Source organism: Aedes aegypti, chromosome 1 (assembly GCF_002204515.2).
Source record: "Aedes aegypti strain LVP_AGWG chromosome 1, AaegL5.0 Primary Assembly, whole genome shotgun sequence".
In the NCBI taxonomy this organism is placed as follows: Eukaryota; Metazoa; Arthropoda; class Insecta; order Diptera; family Culicidae; genus Aedes; species Aedes aegypti.
In genome coordinates, this window is record NC_035107.1 from 238,885,305 (window position 1) to 238,904,848 (window position 19,544).

General features: G+C 37.1%; 1 protein-coding gene across 5 annotated transcripts in view; it reads right to left on the minus strand.

The window, feature by feature from the left end:
- Positions 1–19,544, minus strand: part of LOC110674038 (cadherin-87A) — an 869,996-nt gene that overhangs the window by 143,799 nt on the left and 706,653 nt on the right. For all 5 annotated transcript variants that reach the window (XM_021837330.1, XM_021837335.1, XM_021837332.1 and 2 more), the window contains 2 exons: positions 11,979–12,108; positions 10,633–10,756 (listed from right to left, as the gene is read on the minus strand). In XM_021837330.1, the coding sequence (XP_021693022.1) occupies positions 10,633–10,756; positions 11,979–12,108 (254 nt within the window). The remainder of the gene's footprint in view (positions 1–10,632; positions 10,757–11,978; positions 12,109–19,544) is intronic.

Genomic DNA, 19,544 nt, shown 5'->3' on the forward strand with positions numbered 1-19,544 from the left:
GGATACATTTTTACGAGTCTAAGCGAACTGGCAGGCAGTGGTGGTACCGGTGCCAGGGAGATAATCAATTTTGTGAAGTGTAATGTAGAGAGTTGGATAGTAGCTGTATATAGTTCGTGCTAGCAAGTGGCAGTAAGTGGAAGGGCCGATTGCGAACCATCGGAGCGAGTTGTTTTTCGAACGAATCGACTCCGGGCTTCCGGATTCCAGTTAAACGAACGATGCTCCGAAAACTGATTCGATTTAGCGGCATGGTTGATTGAGCGATAAAATCGCGCGTCGAAACTGTTTTCCACCGAGGGAGCATTTATGGGCATTTATTGTTTGTTCCGCCAAATGGGATTTGGCGAATAGTTTTTTTTTTGCTTCAGTGGTTTATGGTACGGCTGAAGGATTTTTCAGCTTTATTGAATCGTCAAACGATTGAAGTCAACAAATCGAACCTTGTTCATTGATTTTAGCAGATGTATTGCGGATTATTTACATAACATATTAGCTCGCAGATAGGGCCCAGATAGCCGTAGCGGTAAACGCGCAGCTATTCAGCAAGATCAAGCTGAGGGTCGTGGGTTCGAATCCCACCGGTCGAGGATATTTTCGGGTTGGAAATTTTCTCGACTTCCCAGGGCATAGAGTATCTTCGTACCTGCCACACGATATACACATGCAAAAATGGTCATTGGCATAGAAAGCTCTCAGTTAATAACTGTGGAAGTGCTCATAAGAACACTAAGCTGAGAAGCAGGCTCTGTCCCAGTGGGGACGTAATGCCAGAAAGAAGAAGATTAGCTCGCAAGTGGGAACTCAAATAGTCGTAGAGGTAAATGTGCAGCTAGTTAGCAAGAGTATCCCAGACAACCAGAAGTCGCAATGCAGTTTACGAACATAGCCGTTTATCTGTAAAAATTGCTTCAAACCCGCATTAAATGATGAATGAAATTAGTAATAAAGCTGCAACGGATTGGCAGTTGTCAAATTAACTTTGTTATCATAAATTTTGTCGCATAAGAGTACAGATTAGATCGCAATAAAATCTACACACTCGCATTGTATTGCCTTTCCACGACATCTTATACGTGAAACTTTATACATGTAAGCATCGTATAACGTTATACGTACATTTTGGTTGTCTGGGATGGCGAGGAAGTAAGTATCTTTATTATAGGAACTTAAAAGACCAAAATCAGACATGAACCAAAAAAAAAATCAAAATGATAATCAAAAGATACAATTAGTAATTGCTACTCCGTGATTGACTAGAACAATAGAAGTTGCACAGAGACTTAATTTGCACTTAATGTTCCCAAATCCCCCCCAGGCAATAAGGAGCTACCCTGAAAAAAATCTACAAATCGGTTTAGTATTCTTGGAGAAATCTGAAAATTACGATATGACGTTTTTTAGAGTTTTAAATTTTTTTTTTGTCCATTCTTTTTTGTCACAACATACTTGCATTAATGTATCATTCCGAGGAGTAAATATCTGAATACGATAAAAATTCTGTAGCCTGAGATATTTACGTTAGTTATGATTACGCGTCGGTCCCCCAAGGAATTTTGAAATATCTCCGGATCAAGATGACCGAATACCAATATCAAAACATATTTTGAAACTAGTTTCGAGTTAGTTTTTTAGCGGTGAAAAATGAAGCTGCCGGTAGAGGGGTTAACTGATATTGCAGTATAACCAGTTGAAATACGTTTACGCCATAAAATAACACAACTAAACAGGTTTTAACAAATAATACCCGGATACTTGGAACAGTTTGTGCTAGTTTCCGGGTATTAATGGTCAAAACAGGTCAAAACCTGTCCAATCTAGATGTCTAGATAAACAATAAGTATGCGATGATTACCTTTTGACAAAAATGAGATAAATATTGCTAAGTCAAAGATACTTTAAATGGGCATTTAATTTAGACAGATCTCATTTGGACACAATTGAATTGTCAAAAATAACAATTCCTTTGGAGTGCATCGTGAAGATTATCTGCTAACTATACACAGTAAAAAATAAGCACGTTGGTATCAATAGTTCTGCTCTTGGATTTACGCTACACAATTTTGAACAAATCAAAGGCACAGTTCTTGAATTACAAGTTGCATGTTATGGTTCGAAAAGTAAAAAAAAAATGGCAAAATAATCCTTCATCTTCGGAGTACGAGTCTTGCATCTTACCTAGGCACTAATTCGTATCTGTTAGAAGGGCTGAATTGATGCAATATATTTCTACAGCAAGCTGTCAATGCTTGTTTTCAAACAAGAAACCAGATGTTCAATTCTCATGAAAAACAATTCTGGCAAGTTCTAAGAGTTGCGTAGTCATGTACAATAACAAAATTCTCGGCTTCGGAATGCTTCACGAAGAAATACTGCACAAATATTAAAACACTACAACGGTTTATTTCAGATTTTTTTCATTCATTTTTCATTTGGAAAACATGTAAGTATGATTCAACAGTGATTTCAATTATAGAAAATGACGTGTTATAACACATAAATATCGGCGTTTTTAGAATGAGTTCCTTTCGGAAATTTTGTGAAACATCCTTACAATTTCGCAGATTTTTCTAGAATGACACATTGATAAATGGATGATTATTTTTACCATTCGGGAATTAGAAGTGTTTGTGTATTGCTCGAGGGTTTTCTGGAACCTTCTCTTCGAAAAATATTTCTAAGTTATAAAGACCCGATTCTGTTTTTGCACGGTTTTCTTTTTACACGGCCGTGCAAAAAAAGTTTCTGTGCATTTTTTCCGCCAAAACCTTATTTTTGCATGAAACGTCGAAAAATGGTGTTACTTTTTTTGCAAATTTTAAACTGAAAACTTTTTTGCACGGTACGCATCCCCCGTACAAAAACAGAATCGGGTGTAGTAACATATATAATATAATATATTTTGGAAGAAAATCTTAATATTTCTGAATTCTGTATAATAGATTTTTATTTTATATTTTTAAAACAAGTATTGGTATCTCAGTTATCGATTGCTGTTGAAAGATTGCTTAAAGATTCATTTTGAGAGGACTTATAATTTTCCATATAATGGAAAGTCTATTTTTGGTTTTGGGTTTGTAAAAACATGAAAATCGACAACCAAACTAGTTTGGCATCATTGTAGTTGAAACTTGATTTTAGAATGATAATACAGAACGTGGATTAGTTTTTCTTAATAAAATAATAGAATTATAGAAAAATTCACATACAAAAGTGTTTTTAGCTCAAACATGCATCTCAAACACTGTTATAAATCTGTATGAATTGGCGAACAATAATATTTGTTGAAAGATATCGATTGATATTCACGATTAGACATCGAATTCAACATAGATTATATTTCGCACATAACCGAAAGAATTACTAAGAGCAAATAAAGCATTGCATACTAGATTCATGTTCTGCTATATCTGGGCTGTCAGGGATAATCGACGAACCCTTTAAAATTTCATCAAATAATGTCTACGATCATTTGGTTGTTTGTAAGGTTTGCTGAAACCTCATCGATTTTTAAAATTCGAATACAAAGCTTCATATATTATCGCTTCCAACAAAAATAGTTCTAACATGAAGTGTCATACTAGTTCTCTTTACTTCTGCATTCGTTTTGCTTAACTGATTAACAGAAATTATGTTATTTCGTTTTGTACGTTGTGAGTCGCCTACTATCAAAGTTACCCGCTTTATCAAAGTTACCCCGTTTTACGGTAAACTAAATCCATACGTATTCATCTTGTTTTTTAAAAATAAAAAAATGTCGTTGATTGCTCTATTAGGCTCTATATATTCCGGAAATTCACCGAGAAAATTAAATACTCAAAAGTGAGTTTCTTCCACTCAATTCGTGGGGTTCCTGCGTTAACTTAATTTTGAGTTAATAGGGTGGAAGTAGTTTCCATTTGCATCCATGCGAAAAAATATTTATTGGCTAACTTTTTTCCACGCAACCGAGAAATCAAATCACTCGACTTTCAGTACTGTGCCACTAACTCAAACTAGAGTTAACGCACTCAGGTTCGTTTTTTTGGTTATTTTGCTATTTGCTATCTGACAACAATAAAAGGAGCGAATGCAATAGGGAGAGAAAAATAACTCAAAGGTAAGCTAAAAGTTTTCAAATATGGGTTTTCTATTTTCTCCGTATACGGTTTTTGTAACTTCAAATGAAATAGTTGTGATGAATCATTTGAACGAAAGAATTTCCCGTTTGGAGGTACGGTTTTTGATAATTTGCGTGATTACAAGCATGTGATAACTTTATTTTGGCGACAAGTATTACACAGCTAAAAATATGTTGTAAATTTACGTTTATTTTCATGCACATATTTGGAGCATCAAAATAAACCTAAATTTCAACGACCAATCAATTATTTTTCAATCGAATTCACTTTAAATTTACACGATCATGTAATATTCAACCATTTCTAGTTGAAAATTGAATGTTTATTCATTTAAATTTACATGATGCTGTAACAACACACGAATTTGATTTATTTTTACAGTAAACTTCAGTTTACATCACATTGAAAATTAAATATTTTTTTCTGTGTACTAGAATTATACCCGTGTGCATTTCTTTTGAAGATTTTTCTCAGGAATTCAGTAAGAAACTAATTCAGGTATTTGCCCAAAGTTTGCTTAAATTTCTTTAGGATTTCATTAATTGATTCATTAAAGGCTTCTTAAGGAATTCTTCCATAATTTCATGTCAAGCCTGGATTTCGTTTTAGTGAAATCCCAGAAATAACTCTAGAGATTCCAACATAAATTTCTCGAGGAATCACAAATTTATCAACTTCTCTATGAGTTCATCTAATAAGCCTTTTACCAATTTTGCTAGGAGTTCGTTCAAGATTTCCGATCAAGACATCTTCAAGAATTCAGTCAGTAAATTCTTCACAAATGCTTTCACTGATTTCTTAGGATTTCTTCCAAAATAGCTGTTGAAGGTTTCTTTAAGATTTCAAATAGCAATTTCTTTTATGGTAGCTTCAGAAATTACACCAGAGTTTTCTTTAAGAACCCATCCGGTTTTTTTTTTTTTTTTGAGAAATTTGCCAAGGATGAAAACTCCCGAACTTCCAGGACAATTTTTGAAGGTTTTATAGATAGAATTCTCTTAATAAATGCCTTAACATTGAACAAAACCCATAAAGAAATTTATGCAGGAAATATCGGAATAATTGCGGTAGTATTTGTTGGTTTTGAACCATTAAGCACAGACGTAACACTTGGAACAAATTCCATCAAAGTCCATCGCCAGTTTACACCATCATTATCTGATGGTCATGTCGCACGAAATACTGTTTTGTGCAAGAATAGGGGAACATGGTCCAATACGCACTGATGGGGTAAAATGGCTCACCTCATTAAATCATTCCTACAACGTTTCAATTTGTATTCTTCGCCAAATGATGATAAAATATGTTTACCCAAGAGTTGCCGCTACAACCCTTGGATTCATAGATTTTTCCTTAATTTACAGGTGAAATTCAACATTTTTTCACTTTTCCGCCTAAATATTAAGGTTTCCCGATGATTTTCATAACGAATAAGCATTTCCATTCCACAGAGTAAACTCATGGAGAAACTTGGTTGCTCACTCCTAGTTCTCCATACTAAATGGCATACGACCCCATTCATTCGGTCATTTTGAACCTCCCCCATTTTTCAACCAACTTTCCTACACAATTTAAAACCATAAAAAACTTAAATTTGGGAAATATTTTCTCGATGTTAGCAAATATTGTAAAGTTACTGTTAGGACTTCAAATGGCGTTAAACGACACAAATCCTTAAAGTGGCGTTTTGGACCATTTTGCCCTACCTGCAGATGGCGGTAGTGTGAAACGTCAAACACGAAGAAAAACTATGCGAGTGCATCTAGGTGTGAGGTTTGGAACTGTAGACAGCAAAGCATAAATAAGGTGATTTCATGCAGTTTGAGTAGTCGCGACTTGTCTCCTTGTTCAGCAAAAGTGGCCTCAGAATCCGGTACACTATAACCTCAATTTACGAACTAGATCGGGGGTGCGTAAATTGAGTTGGTGCGTTAATTGAATCAGTGCGTAAAACGAGGGAGCTCAGTTCGAAAAACGAGGTTTTGCCATTTGGAGTCTACTTGTTTGAAATTAATTTATATTATTTAGAAAAAATATGCTCTTTTAGCACCATTAACATATTATTAATACATTGGGTTCTATATCAGGCTAGAATGTGTGCAAGTTAAGGTCTTCCAAGCAGAGTTGGGAAAAGTTCTGAGATTCACACTACAGTAGGCAAGCGTAGCAAATCACAGTCAGCGGAGCCAGTGAAACTCACGCGCTGCTGTAGGCAAAATGCCTTGAAAATAGCAAAACACCCGTTGCTAAGGGCAACCCAAAACTACTGTAGAAAAATGTTCTACTTCCTGTTGCATTTCCCGCATTTGCAGCCTTCAATGACACTCCTGATTTAGAAAATTCATGTACCCAACATAGGCTACTTGATGAGTTTCACAATTTTGAACTACTGTATTCGGAGAGCCACGTGATTTTCGCAAAAACTCAAGCCTACTACTATTACCATTCCCAGCACTGCTTCCAAGAACTCTTTGGAGTTTGGGCATATGATTCTACATGAGTTAACGAAGATCAATTTATCATTTCTATGTAGAATGAATCCATTTGATGTTTTTTTTTTTGATATGGCACAGGCCTTTATCTATCCATAGTAGTAAAATGAATACTTTTATAATTTGTGCCGATGTCCTACGTCCTCCAAGGACTCCATTATTGAATATAGGCCTTGGAATCTACTACTGTAATAAGAGATTACAGGTTAGTTTTAAAATACTCCACAGGCCCCTAACCATTCCTGTGAGAAAACGGTGTATTGTAATAATTTGTGTGAATGTCCTAGGTCCTCCAAGGACTCCATTGAATATAGGCCTTGGGATCTACGATCGTAATAAGAGATTAAAGGTTAGTTTTCAAATACTCCACAGGCCCCTAACCATTCCTGTGAGTAAGTAGTTGTACATTGATGATACTTATTTATAGCATAAAATATAAACTCTTAAGGCTAAGTAGCCCGTCATTCGTTTTGGTAGCCTTGTTGATTTTGCAGATTGCAATTTCAAAGTGATAAAACTCAGTCATCTTAAGTAATACAGTGACATTCGTTTTTAGCATGCTCCGTTTTTAGCATGCTTCGTTTTTAGCATGCTCCATTTTTGGCTGTTGCTTTATTTATCCGAATGGTGAGTCAACTACGCACCGATTACATTCCGGAGTTCCATTTTCGTCGATATTCCCCCAAATTATTATTAACTACTAAGAGCTCCCGTATGCGCTTGTTTACTTCAGGATGGTCATTGGTCATGCATTCGCAATGTTTCATGAGGCCATTCATCTCCACCAGAATTCAGCTAGAGACCAATCTCGTAGGCATTCATACTTAGTGTCCAGCCCACTTGAGTCTGCCAATAGGTGATACACTAAAAAATACGTCTCTTCAGATTTGGAACAGCTTGTTTAAACAAAGCACAAGCACATAAGGGAAATCAAAAGTTATATATTGGATTCCAAAATGACGTCGGACATCGATTTTCATCATCTCCTCGTCGTGCTCGTTCCGCAAATACCCATATTGCATGAATTTACAACGATTTTCTGCAACCGGAGGTCACCATATTGGAATCCAAAATGGCGTCGGACATTGATTTTCGTCATCCCCTCGTCGTGCCCGTTCCAAAAATACCCATATTGTATGGGTTTCCACCGATTTTCCCAAAAAGAGGTCGCCATCTTGGATTCCAAAATGGCGTCGGACATCGATTTTCGTCATCTTTTCGTCGTGCCCGTTCCGCAAATACCCATATTGTATGAATTTCCAACGATTTTCTGCAACCCGAACTTGGATTCCCACATGGCGTCGGACATCGATTTTCGTCATCTCCTCGTCGTGCCAGTTCCGAAAATAACCCATATTGTATGGGTTTTCAACGGTTTTCCCAAACCAGAGGTCAATAATTTTCCACAGAATTGTCAAAACTCAATTTACGCACTGCGTAAAAAAAGTGACTCAAATTGAGTTTACTTTGTAAAAAAGTGACTTAAATTGAGGTAGCGTAAAAAAAGACTTCGTAAATTGAGGTTTTAGTGTAATTGTATGGTTATTTTGTCGAACTGTCAATACTGACAACGCTGAGGAGCCATGGAGTTTTGGGCACGCACTTTTACAGGGTGTCAACTCATTTATAGAATTGAAATTCCTTGATATTTCCAGGGAAAAAACTTCAAGAAATTCTCCAAAATACATAAATGATTGACGAATGGTTAATTTTAGATGACTAAAAATTTATTCTCAAGCAGGGCTCCAAACGCAAACTTTTATATTTTTTGCATTTGAGTGGGACTGTCCAAACTAAAAAAAAAATTTAATGAAATTTTTCCCGCTATTTCCAATTCTGAATACAATAGGCACCGCAAATAATTTGAACCTCAATCTGGAACAATCATCAAATTCAAAGTTTTGAATGCATTATTCAAACTTAGTACATATTTATGATTTTTCTGAAAATTTCATAAGAATCAACGGTGAAGTTTGAGATTCCTCAAAATTTGATGTGGGAACCAAGTAAAAAAATCTATAGGAAATGATAATAAATCTTCGAGCTGTTTAGTAGAATACCTATAAGTAGATGAAAAAACCGAATTTAATACTATACCATTTAATTCCACTAGAGTTTGTATCCTTTGACAGATACGCGTATTTCGACCTCAACTGTAAGGCCGTCTTCAGTGTCGTGTACTAGACTAGTCGTCGAAATACGCGTATCTGTCAAAGGATACAAACTCTAGTGGAATTAAATGGTATAGTACTAAATTCGGTTTTTTCATCTACTTATAGGAAATGGTTTAATTTATTAGAATTCAATGTAAAATCGGTAATTTTCTTAAACACAAAAACAGTTCTCTTCTAAACGAACAACAAATTCACAACGCCCGTGTTTTTTGTTCAAGGAATTTCAGAAATAGTTCTCAAGCAATTTTCTGGAATAATCTCTAGAGATATTATGGATAAATAATTAATGGCTGGAAGAATAACTAAAAAACTGACATAAAAACTTCTTGAAGGATTTTTTTTTGGGTTTTCCGGAATTTCTTCCAAAATTCTAGAATAAACCTTGGATTCGCTTGAAAAAACTCATTTATTAATCATTAGGGTTAATTAAAGTAATCTTTTAAGATTGTTTTCGTGTAAGTCACGTTACATTTCATAGAGCTGGAAAAAACACTAGAATTTTCCTCGAAAAATCTGAAAAGACATCGTTTGGAGAACAATTACGTAAGAGTCTCTGGAGATTTTTAGAACTTTAATTTGCACAAGGATTCCCATATTATTTTGATTGAAAAAGAGACCTTAGATACATTTAATTAAGAAAGAATCTTTATGAACTCTTTCAAAAATAATAATGAGCTAGTATCTAAAAAGAGACTTGCTACAAATTCTGTAGAAGCTCAACAAAACCCCTTAAATCTAAGAAAACATTTTTGAGGATTATTTTCAAATAACAGAGACGGGCGTTTTTTCAACCAGCAACTCTTCCGTACGAGTTTTCTTGGTATAAATCTATATAAATACACTTTGTTAGAACCTGCTTTGGCAGCACCATTTGATTGGATCTCTCATCCGCACCTAATCAGAAAGTAAGCCAGAAACCACACTCAAGGTTGAAGCTCAATGTAATCTTACCGAAGGGCTCAGTCAGTGTTCCTCCGGTAGAGAATGTGTAGTAGGATAATCCTCTTCCAAAGACCCTCATAATTGCTCGATTGATGCATGGAAGCTTCCGCCCTATACATAAATGCAGAGAGGAAGCAGATCACACTGGGATTCATCCACATCGACTGGTAGTTTTAATCGCTTTAGATCCATATCCAGAATACGGGCGGTGCTTCCCCACAGCAAAGTGATGGGCGCCACAAAGCCGATAGTCCTTCCAACAAAGACTGCTCTTGGAGCGAGATGCGTGTTAATTACCTTTAAAGTCTCCCATAGCTAAAGATGTGGGAGGCTGAAAGAGCTCACCAGATATCCTGCGGATTCCGACCGTGATAATGGTCGATTAAATACAAGGGCGTAGCTACGTTTTTCAACAGGAGTGGAGAATGCTTCAACAATACCATGTTTAACAATTGCCTGCCCACTATTAATTTTGTTCTGAATTTTTCATTTGAAAAAATATGTTACTGTTAAATCAACTCCACGTTGTTTTTTTTTTATTTCTTTATTAACGAGAACTTTAACATATGAGCTAGTTCTTCTCTGACTCCACGTTGTTGTGACTCTAATGAAGCTACAAGAATTCGTTACTGAAGCTCAACAAGGACAGCAATCAACAGAGGAGCTTGTCACAGAATCTCTTACTGCAACATTCTCAAAGTTTACCGGTGCCATCAAGATTGGCACAATTTCTCAACCAGAGGGGACCCATCATCGTTATCGTTGTCATCATCATCATCGGTCGCCATCTGAATCCGTGTCACGACAGGACACGATTCTCGACATGGCCAGCAAGAGCAAGCAAGCGAGCAAACTAGCAGCGACGTCGATGGTCATTATTATTAATAACAATATTTAACTTACCAATCGGGAAGTTCTCCTCGATCGAGGCAAGATAGTGCTCCCGGGAGAACTGCGGTGCATGGTTGTTCACGTCCCGGATGGTGATGTTCACGTTGCACAGGGTGGTGAAGAGGCCATCGCTTGCCTGCACGGGACGGAAACAAGATGGATGAAAGTGGGGTTAGGTGTAATCGTTTAAAAGGATGTTCGCCGCTGTAGGTCATTCAGATGGGGGTAGAGATTCCACAATATGGGCGGACCGGTGAACAGTCATTAGAAGATGGGAAAATTTAGCAGGAATTATTTCGTTAGTAATGAACAATGCCTCGCTTCCTTAGCCGAGTGGTTAAAGTCCGCGGCTACAAAGCAAAGCCATGCTGAAGGTGTCTGGGTTCAATTCCCGGTCGGTCCAGGATCTTTTCGTAATGGAAATTTCCTCGACTTCCCTGGGCAAAGAGTATAATCGTACCTGCCACACGAACTTAGGCAAAGAAAGCTCTCAGTTAATAACTGTGGAAGTGCTCATAAGAACACTAAGCTGAGAAGCAGGCTCTGTCCCAGTGAGGACGTTTATGCCAAGAACAAGAAGAAACCTGTATGGGTATACAAATGCTTTAAAATTTTGCAAGTACCGTTTACATTTTTACCCCCGTATCTCGATGGAGACGGAGGGTGCATTAGATATGGAACGTTGCTTTGACCCAGTTGCATGACTGACTGAATCACTACACAGTGCCAGCAAAAGCCGGCGAGTGGAGTAGAACCGGAACAAACGCACATGAAGAAAATGTTAATCAAGGAAGCAACAGCAGCAGCATCAGCAGTAAGGGTTGCAGTTGGACCAGCGCAATCTCTTGTGCCTTGTAGCATACTAAGCCGGGATGACGATACAGCAGAAGCTGCATGCTGCAACCTCGGACAAAGTGCACACTGCGCCACATTTCGCATAACAATCCCACGGCTGCTGGATTCCCCTATTCACTTGGGACCGTTGTGCGAATTGCGACAGTGCAACTTTAAACGGAATCCATTATGGGAATTAATTTGCTTTGAAGAGGATGAGCAGATTTCTGAATAATTGAGTAGTGTGCAAGGGCAAGTTATTTTGCATAAAGAACCCCCTCGTCGTCATAGTTGAGATTCATTCCCCTGCTTTAATCGCCACTCAAACAATTATTCCGGTTCCGTTTCAGCGTTAAGGGGGACATTTCGTATTAACTCAAACTTGCAAATCAGTTCAGCTGAAAATTAGTTGAACGTTTGACTTCTGCAGTCTTGCAGTGAATTGAATTAATTTCATCTTCTAATGGTGTTCACACCCGACCTGACAACATCAAACATCCCCAATAGGGGCGAAATACACTTACCTCCACGGCGAAGAACACGTTTTCCGACTTCAGATGGTTCACGTCCAGGGCGGTACTCTTGGAGATGGTCAACTGTCCGGACCGTTTGTCGATTTCGAAATGGCGCGTAATTGCTTCGTTACCAATTATGCTGTGAACGAGAGGGAGAGAAAATGGAGTATGTCACCGAGGGGGTGACGGATCAGTGATTTTCAATTGTAAATGGCGACGATTGGCAGTGTATAATTGGAATGTGAGCTTGTGTAAACTGTTTGTAAGTCCTGTGTCCTTGAGTCTAGATCTTGGAAGCAAGTTTAACTAATAAAAGGTAGATAAATCAGAAGCTCATCGACTCAGTTTCGTTCGAAACAATGCACTCTAGGCCAGGAAGTCAATTCAGTCAGACAAAACCTTCAGCGCTTTTGGAGTGCATTTTTACGGGTAAGTGTCTTCGGAGACTTGTAATTTTTTGTTATTTGTCCTGATGATAAAAGTTAGTTGGAAATTTCGCCGCATGTGTGGTGCTGCGATGCAAACTTTTTGTTTCGCATGCTAGAGCTTTCACGTCTATGACAAAGTTTTAGAACGTTTAATAGTACGACAAATTGTCGAAGACACTAAAGTTCTAGGGCTTCAAATAAAAAAAGTTCCGATAAATAATATGAAAATTACTAATGTCAATGCTCTATACTTGTAGTCAAAATCAATATCTCCTGAAAGCTCATTAAACGTGAATTCCTGGGAAATTTAATAGAATAGATTCTGAATATGAAACCAATGATGGAAATGTTCGCATCACGAAGCAGCTCACGAGTGTATTTTAACGCATAACAAACATCGCAGACTCGCGAACTGGCTAGGTGTGACTAAGTCCGCACACGTCTGCTCGGGAGAACATGTCAAAAGAAGTATCAACAAGCTTAGGAACGTTTACTCGCGAGTATCCGAGCAAGGTGTGATTTATTATAATTTTGACAGGCCAATTAAATGTAAAACCATCGAACCGACAGTAAACTACTAGTTTGTAGTCAAAAACCCTTGGAAACCATAAATCTCGGAGGGGAAACAGATTTTTTCCCAAAAGCACAGCTCCGAACACGTTCACGAATAACTTTTGGCTTCGATTACTCGGGAGCGCGCAGATGCGAGTAAACCAGCGCTCTGACGCTCGGGAGCATTTGGTTTTGTTTTTGTTTCAGTTCAGCACAATTGTTCGCCACTTTCCATCACTGTGTGGTACTCCATTATCAGAAATGCCAATTTTCGTAGTTGATTCAGTATCAGTAGTATTTCCAAAACTCAAAAACTTATTCCGCGGCGCAACAGTTTCGTTTCAGAGTTTAAGCAATAGCATTCATGATAGGTATGGACTCCAATATGGATTTTTTTTTTCAAGTTTCATCTTCGTTCATAACAGATTTGTTATGATTGAAATCTGTTTTGCCTTCTGCTAACATAAGCGTCATGGCATAAGGTCGTTCATAAGCATTGATAGCGGTTGTACACGGCTTATGAGCACAGGTTTTAAAAGCCCTATTAAATACCGTTATACAGGGCTTGAAGGTCACAGGACCTTGAAACATTAAAAAAAGTGTTATAGCGCTGGTTGGCACTGAAAAGCTGTTGAATGGTTCATATACAGCTTATAACAGTGCTTATTTGTTACCTAGGAAATGATAATAAGGGGAAAAAAATATCAGTCTTCTGCATAAAACCAAGAAAGCTTAGAATCCAAGATGAACGCCAAAAGTTTCACTAAAAGTGCTACAGGGTACCCCCGTTAGTTTGACCAGATTTAATCTGAACACTTTTTAATTTGTACCTCGATAGATTGCACATCGTTAAGATTAAAAATGGTTCAATCGTCATTAAGCTCATGGAATGGAGTAAAGTGAAATGGAACGCAGTGGAACAAAACGCAAAATTAAAACAAAACAGCGAAAGTGGTAATAAGAAAATGATTTTTTGTTGTTCGTAGGGTAACCACAAGTTTAAATTAAAAATGAACTCCGATGGTTGGCATGAGGTACCGCTCAAATTAGCAGTAGTGCACGGTAATTTCAAACTTCATACGTCTCGAGGAATGAACCCGCAATTGAAAACTTGTTAATTTGTTGTGCAAACAAATTATGTTTGTATCCAGGTTTTTAAAAGCGCTAATGGCTGCCGCAAACAGGCTCGCTTTCTGGTAGGGACATGTCGATTTGACGTTTGGCTTGGGTCGTTTTCTATTGAACGGACCCAAGCTAAACGTCAAATCGTTTCATCGTTTAATCCCTACCAAAAAGCGGATAAGATGGACAAATTGATGTGAATATTTGCGAAAAAGTTACACGTCTTCTCAGTGAGAATCGAACTCACGACTCCCTGATCTCTAGTTAGGGCGCGTTACCCCTATTCCATGAGAGGACTCATGAACGCAGAAGTTAACCTGAATTAGATTTCAGCTCAATAATCACGTGGTCCTTTTTCGCAAAGTGCACCTCTTTCGGAAGAATTAGATGCTGATCCAAACACAACGCTTTCTATTTATATCCAATGCCTAGCCTGAGAGGTAGTTGTAAAACTTCCACTCGGCTGGTTAGCTGTCAACTACGATTCATAATTAAAAACAAGTATTTATCGAGCAATGGACTCATGTTCCGTAAGCGGTCGTTTGAGAACGTCGCGGAAGCCCACACAATAGAAAACCTCAGCCAGTACAATTGCTGGCTAGTGTTGTGTGCTATTTCATTACCTGAAAAAAATGCGCTCTCGGGCTAGGTATTATCATCATATATATAAAATCCCAGAGTTGTCTGTCTGTCAGTAACGCTTTGAAATATTTCATCGAAAAGTTTCGTTGAGCACTACAACAGCAATTTAAGAGCACTACAACGGTACATTTTAAGATTAGAACATTACAATTGCAAATTGTGGAGTATTACAATAGCTCTTTGGCAGAATATTCTGGAGTTTTCTGGAACTTTTGTTCATTCCAATACGTAGAATATTATCGAACATTTCATCATTGTCGTCTGATTTGAAATTTGGTTGGTGATCAAAACGTCAATAAATCAACTTCAAGCAAATTGCAGTTCAGTCGAACTTGAATCGGGTGTGAGTTGAAAATGTGAAACGGTTTCTCCTGTTCCATCTCAGGTTCAAAAACGAGTTCGACATATGTAAAAGCAAGATAAACATAAATAAGATGAATGCGCGCCAAATATTCGAGTTTTATTAATAAACATTGAAACCTCCCAAGAGTCGATGCTCAATGACTCGATATCGACTCATGTATGCAAATTTAATACAAAATTTTATGCTTACTATGATGATTACATAAAACATTCCTGTTCCATGACGTGGTATTTCTCTGAATCGATGGTCTTTTCACAACTGTAATTTTGAAAAATGACAACGAATAATACTACAATACAGCAGCTATTTGGGAGGATATGCTAGATTTTTTGGTACGATTCTACTCTCCAATTCATAGAATCTTCTGGAACTTTTGAAATATTTCACAACATAAAAAACACTACAACAGCATATAAGGCTATAATTATTTCAGCTTAGAACACTACAGCAGTATTGAGGCCACGTGCTCGATGGAGTATTGCCTGAGCATAATTTTAGGCGATTTTGAGGTCATCAGTATCATGCGATTTGAAAGATTATAGGTACCGTAATCCGGGGTAACATTGATCATTTTTCTGAATGTTTCTTCAATATTTCGTTTGAAAATGCAAATGTTGTAGGTTCCATATTTTAAAATCAAGTACTGCCACCCATAGCTCGAGACTATATACTGTATTTTGTTTATTGAAAGATTTAAGGAAGTTAAAAAATGTTCTAGGCGATTTTTTGATTTAGTTGATATGGGGTAACATTGATCACCTATATAAACAACGTTCGGTAATAATGAAAATATCGTTACTTAATTAAATCATGGCCCCTGAAGCCGAATATGAAGACCAAACGCTTACAAGTCAATTACTTTTTGTGATATTTTAAAATGAAAAACACCTCGAACCACGGAATACACCTAAAGGTAGGCAATTTACTGAAGGAAATTTTACATTCCTAACAGTAATTCAGTAATTTTGCCTAATTGAGCATACTTATAAGAGTTTTGACAACGGAATCGTTTTCGGCGATGTAATTTTTAGTAAGAACCACATTTTGCTTGCTTATATCGTTTGCAGAACTTATGTGAGACATGAATCTTCGGTAGTGTCATCCTTAACAATTAAAATCATTATTTCGAAAAGTTGACAAATTCACGCAGAAGGTAAACGCAAATTTCACAAAAATATTAACTTTTATTAGCTTATGAATATAAGAAAGAGAAGCACTATTCATGATTTGAAAATGTTTCATCAATAAATTATAATACGAACTTTTGATGAGGTGAGTCATTCCGATCAATGTTACCCCGCTGATCAATGATACCCCGGATTACGGTAGCTTTTTGCTCTAGGCTCTGAACCGTTTCACCAATTCGTTTAACTATTAGTTAAAATTTGACATTTCGATAGTTATTTTCCCTCAAATGGTTAAATTGAACTTCGCGGTCAACCCATTTGAACTATAACAGTCGAGTAGTTATTTCTGAACAAAGTTGACAGAGGGTTAGTTATTCTCAAATTCTCGGAAGCGAAAAATAGCTTTCGAACTGTCAAGTTTAATCATGCTTCAGAGCAGGGTTATATTTAACCGGAGGGGAAATAACTATCGAGCTGTCAAATTTTAAATAAAAGTTAAACGAATCGGTGAAACGGCTCACACCTTTAAAATTTCGTTGGAACGTGGCTAGCCACGTGGGGTAGGCTAGTTTGATATAAATAGAAAGCGTTGTGTTTGGATGGGCATCTAATTCTTCCGAAAGAGGTGCACTTTGCGAAAAAGGACCACGTGATTATTGAGCTGAAATCAAATTCAGGTTAACTTCTGCGTTCATGAGTCCTCTCATGGCGTAGGGGTAACGCACCCTAACTAGAGATCAGGGAGTCGTGAGTTCGATTCTCACTGAGAAGACGTGTAACTTTTTCGCAAATCTTCACATCAATTTGTCCATTTAATCCAATTGCAAATTTTATGTAATGTTTAGCTTTTCGGTAGTTGTTAATTATTTTAACTTTTATGTCTGTTTGGCTGTGGCTTAACGTTTTCTGACCATAACAGTATATTTTACATTTTTTCCTACCTTTTAATAGCGAAAATTTGATTAAAATCACAAAAAAAGAATTTCGCTAATTGAAAGACGGAAAACATAATCACAGCTCACTTTTTGCCATAACTTTAAGTGGTTTCGGTTTATCGTGTACAAATTGTTTACGTATTGTAGTGCAAACTCAGAAATTAAAATAGTCATCTAGTAATTAAAATATATGCATTGGTGACTTTTTTTTTTTTTTCATTTTCTCTTTCATTCTGCTATGAATTTTTACACTAACTGTCATTTCGACGGGATTCAAGCTTAGGGATGCATCAACACAGGCGAATTGACAAATAGCAAAAGTTCAACTCAATTTGCAAGTCATTTGTAAAAATAGGACTGTTTCACACTTGCATCAACCGTTTGTAAATAGAAAATGTCTTTATTTTTTAAAAATTCAATCGGTTCATCCATACAATCGCTACAACACGTTCCACGCAGAAATTAAAATTGTCGGAAATTTTTAAAATGTGAACAAAACTACTTTAAAATTTCTATATTCAAAAGCGAAAATTCTGCCAGTTTTCCATTGATAATCGACTGATTAAACTATGCTGGAGCAAAATAAAATAACAGCCTCTTTGACTTGGTCTCCAGTCAAATAAAAATGCCGGGGGTCCAAAATATATCATATTGTACACTTAGCGTTAGCGTTAGCGCAGTTACGGTATACTTCGTAGATTGGATACTAGCAACACACGCTAAGTCTAAAACAGCAGATTATGAAGATTGAATGTACCTCGGATTGTTTTCCTCTAGATATCAGTATTTGAGCTATATTTTCATAATCGGAAGGCTTAAAAATATTCTATCGGTGAAATTTTTCCCATACATTTTGTATGGGCTGAAATGTGTAGGAAAACTTAATTTTCGTTGATTTTCATAGGCTGTATATGAAAAAAAAACGAACAATGGAAAAAATTAAAATTTCACCGATGGAATATTTTAAAACTTTCTGATTATGAAAACATAACCCAATTACTAAACTTTAGCGGAAAAAAATCCGAGGAACATTTGACTTGCATAAGCTGCTGGTTTAGACATAGCGTGCAACATTCATGTTTCTTTTTAATAACATCATCCTGGCTGCTTTCAGGAATAAGACAGAGGAGTATACCCTGTTATAATCATAAACAAGAATACTAAAAGCATGAATATCGCTATTCCCGGCCACGCCCATCTTTACCGTAACTTGGGATAGCGGAAGGAAATATTGATGTAGCACTTACTTAATGAGAGGCCACCGACTCAGATTAATTTGTGCTAACACTAATATAAGACCACGTGACAAATATCAGTTGCTGATTCAGTGTACTCCTCTGTACTCTATAAATTCTAACATTTTTTCGTCACCATTATAATGATTGCCACATTTTGATTTTTCTAATACGTTTATGGAAATTTCGTATTTGCGTTCTCAAACCTGCGACACCCGTAATGTTGGATTGTTGAAGTTCTTTTCTTCGACCACAGCAGATGCATATTGTTGTGGAGAAATGAGACCAATTTTAACATCACTTTTTCCCGTCATAAAATCTGCGATTGTGTGAAGATTTAGGTTTGGCTCCGTCTTAGCACTTCATTGAAGGCATTATAGTGCTTATTCAATGCTTGTTCACATCAGTATTAGAAGCATTAATGATGCAGTAATAGGGCCTCTTATCGGTGGAAGTGCTGTTATTTTTTTTTCCCCTGTTCGGATGCGCCACTGCGACCAGTATTTAGATCTATTGTGACATTACCCGTATCTTTAGTGTGTAGTGCATGTCGTATTGCTCCATTTCCATTGATAGGTAATGAAGCATCGAAGCATCGATTTCTGTACAGTTCTTGTTTTGATTCCTCAGATATTGATACAAATCGACTATGATGAAAAGGTCCCGCTATTTACACCCTTCATAGAAATTTACATCTCAGCGAAGGCGCGCCCCTTAGCAAACATAATCGATTAAATTTCTGAGAAACCAAATCGATACTACTGATATTTGACCATGAAACGGAACTCTAATCCCATCCTTGTTTCGCTTTTAGTTTAGTCCCAGAAAAATACTAGAAAAAAGGGGCTTTATGCTAGCAGCAAAACCGAATCAAGCTAGACAATTTGTTTAGTGATCAGAATTCACGTGAGTCCTTGAATCACCAGTACTTACAGTCCTTGTTGAGTTAATACTCATGATTGTTATCCTGGCTTCAAGTGTAGTCTCGGGACTGACCAACTCCGAGTCTTTAACCATCTGCTAGGTAAAATAGATTAATTTTCTGAAACTGTTGCCAGTAACAAGGACTTTGTACCGCGAATCCATGAATTACCAGAACATATTACCCTAGCCCGACAAACAAGATGAGACTAGGGCTCAAATTGGTAGATCTTACCCCGTAACGCACCA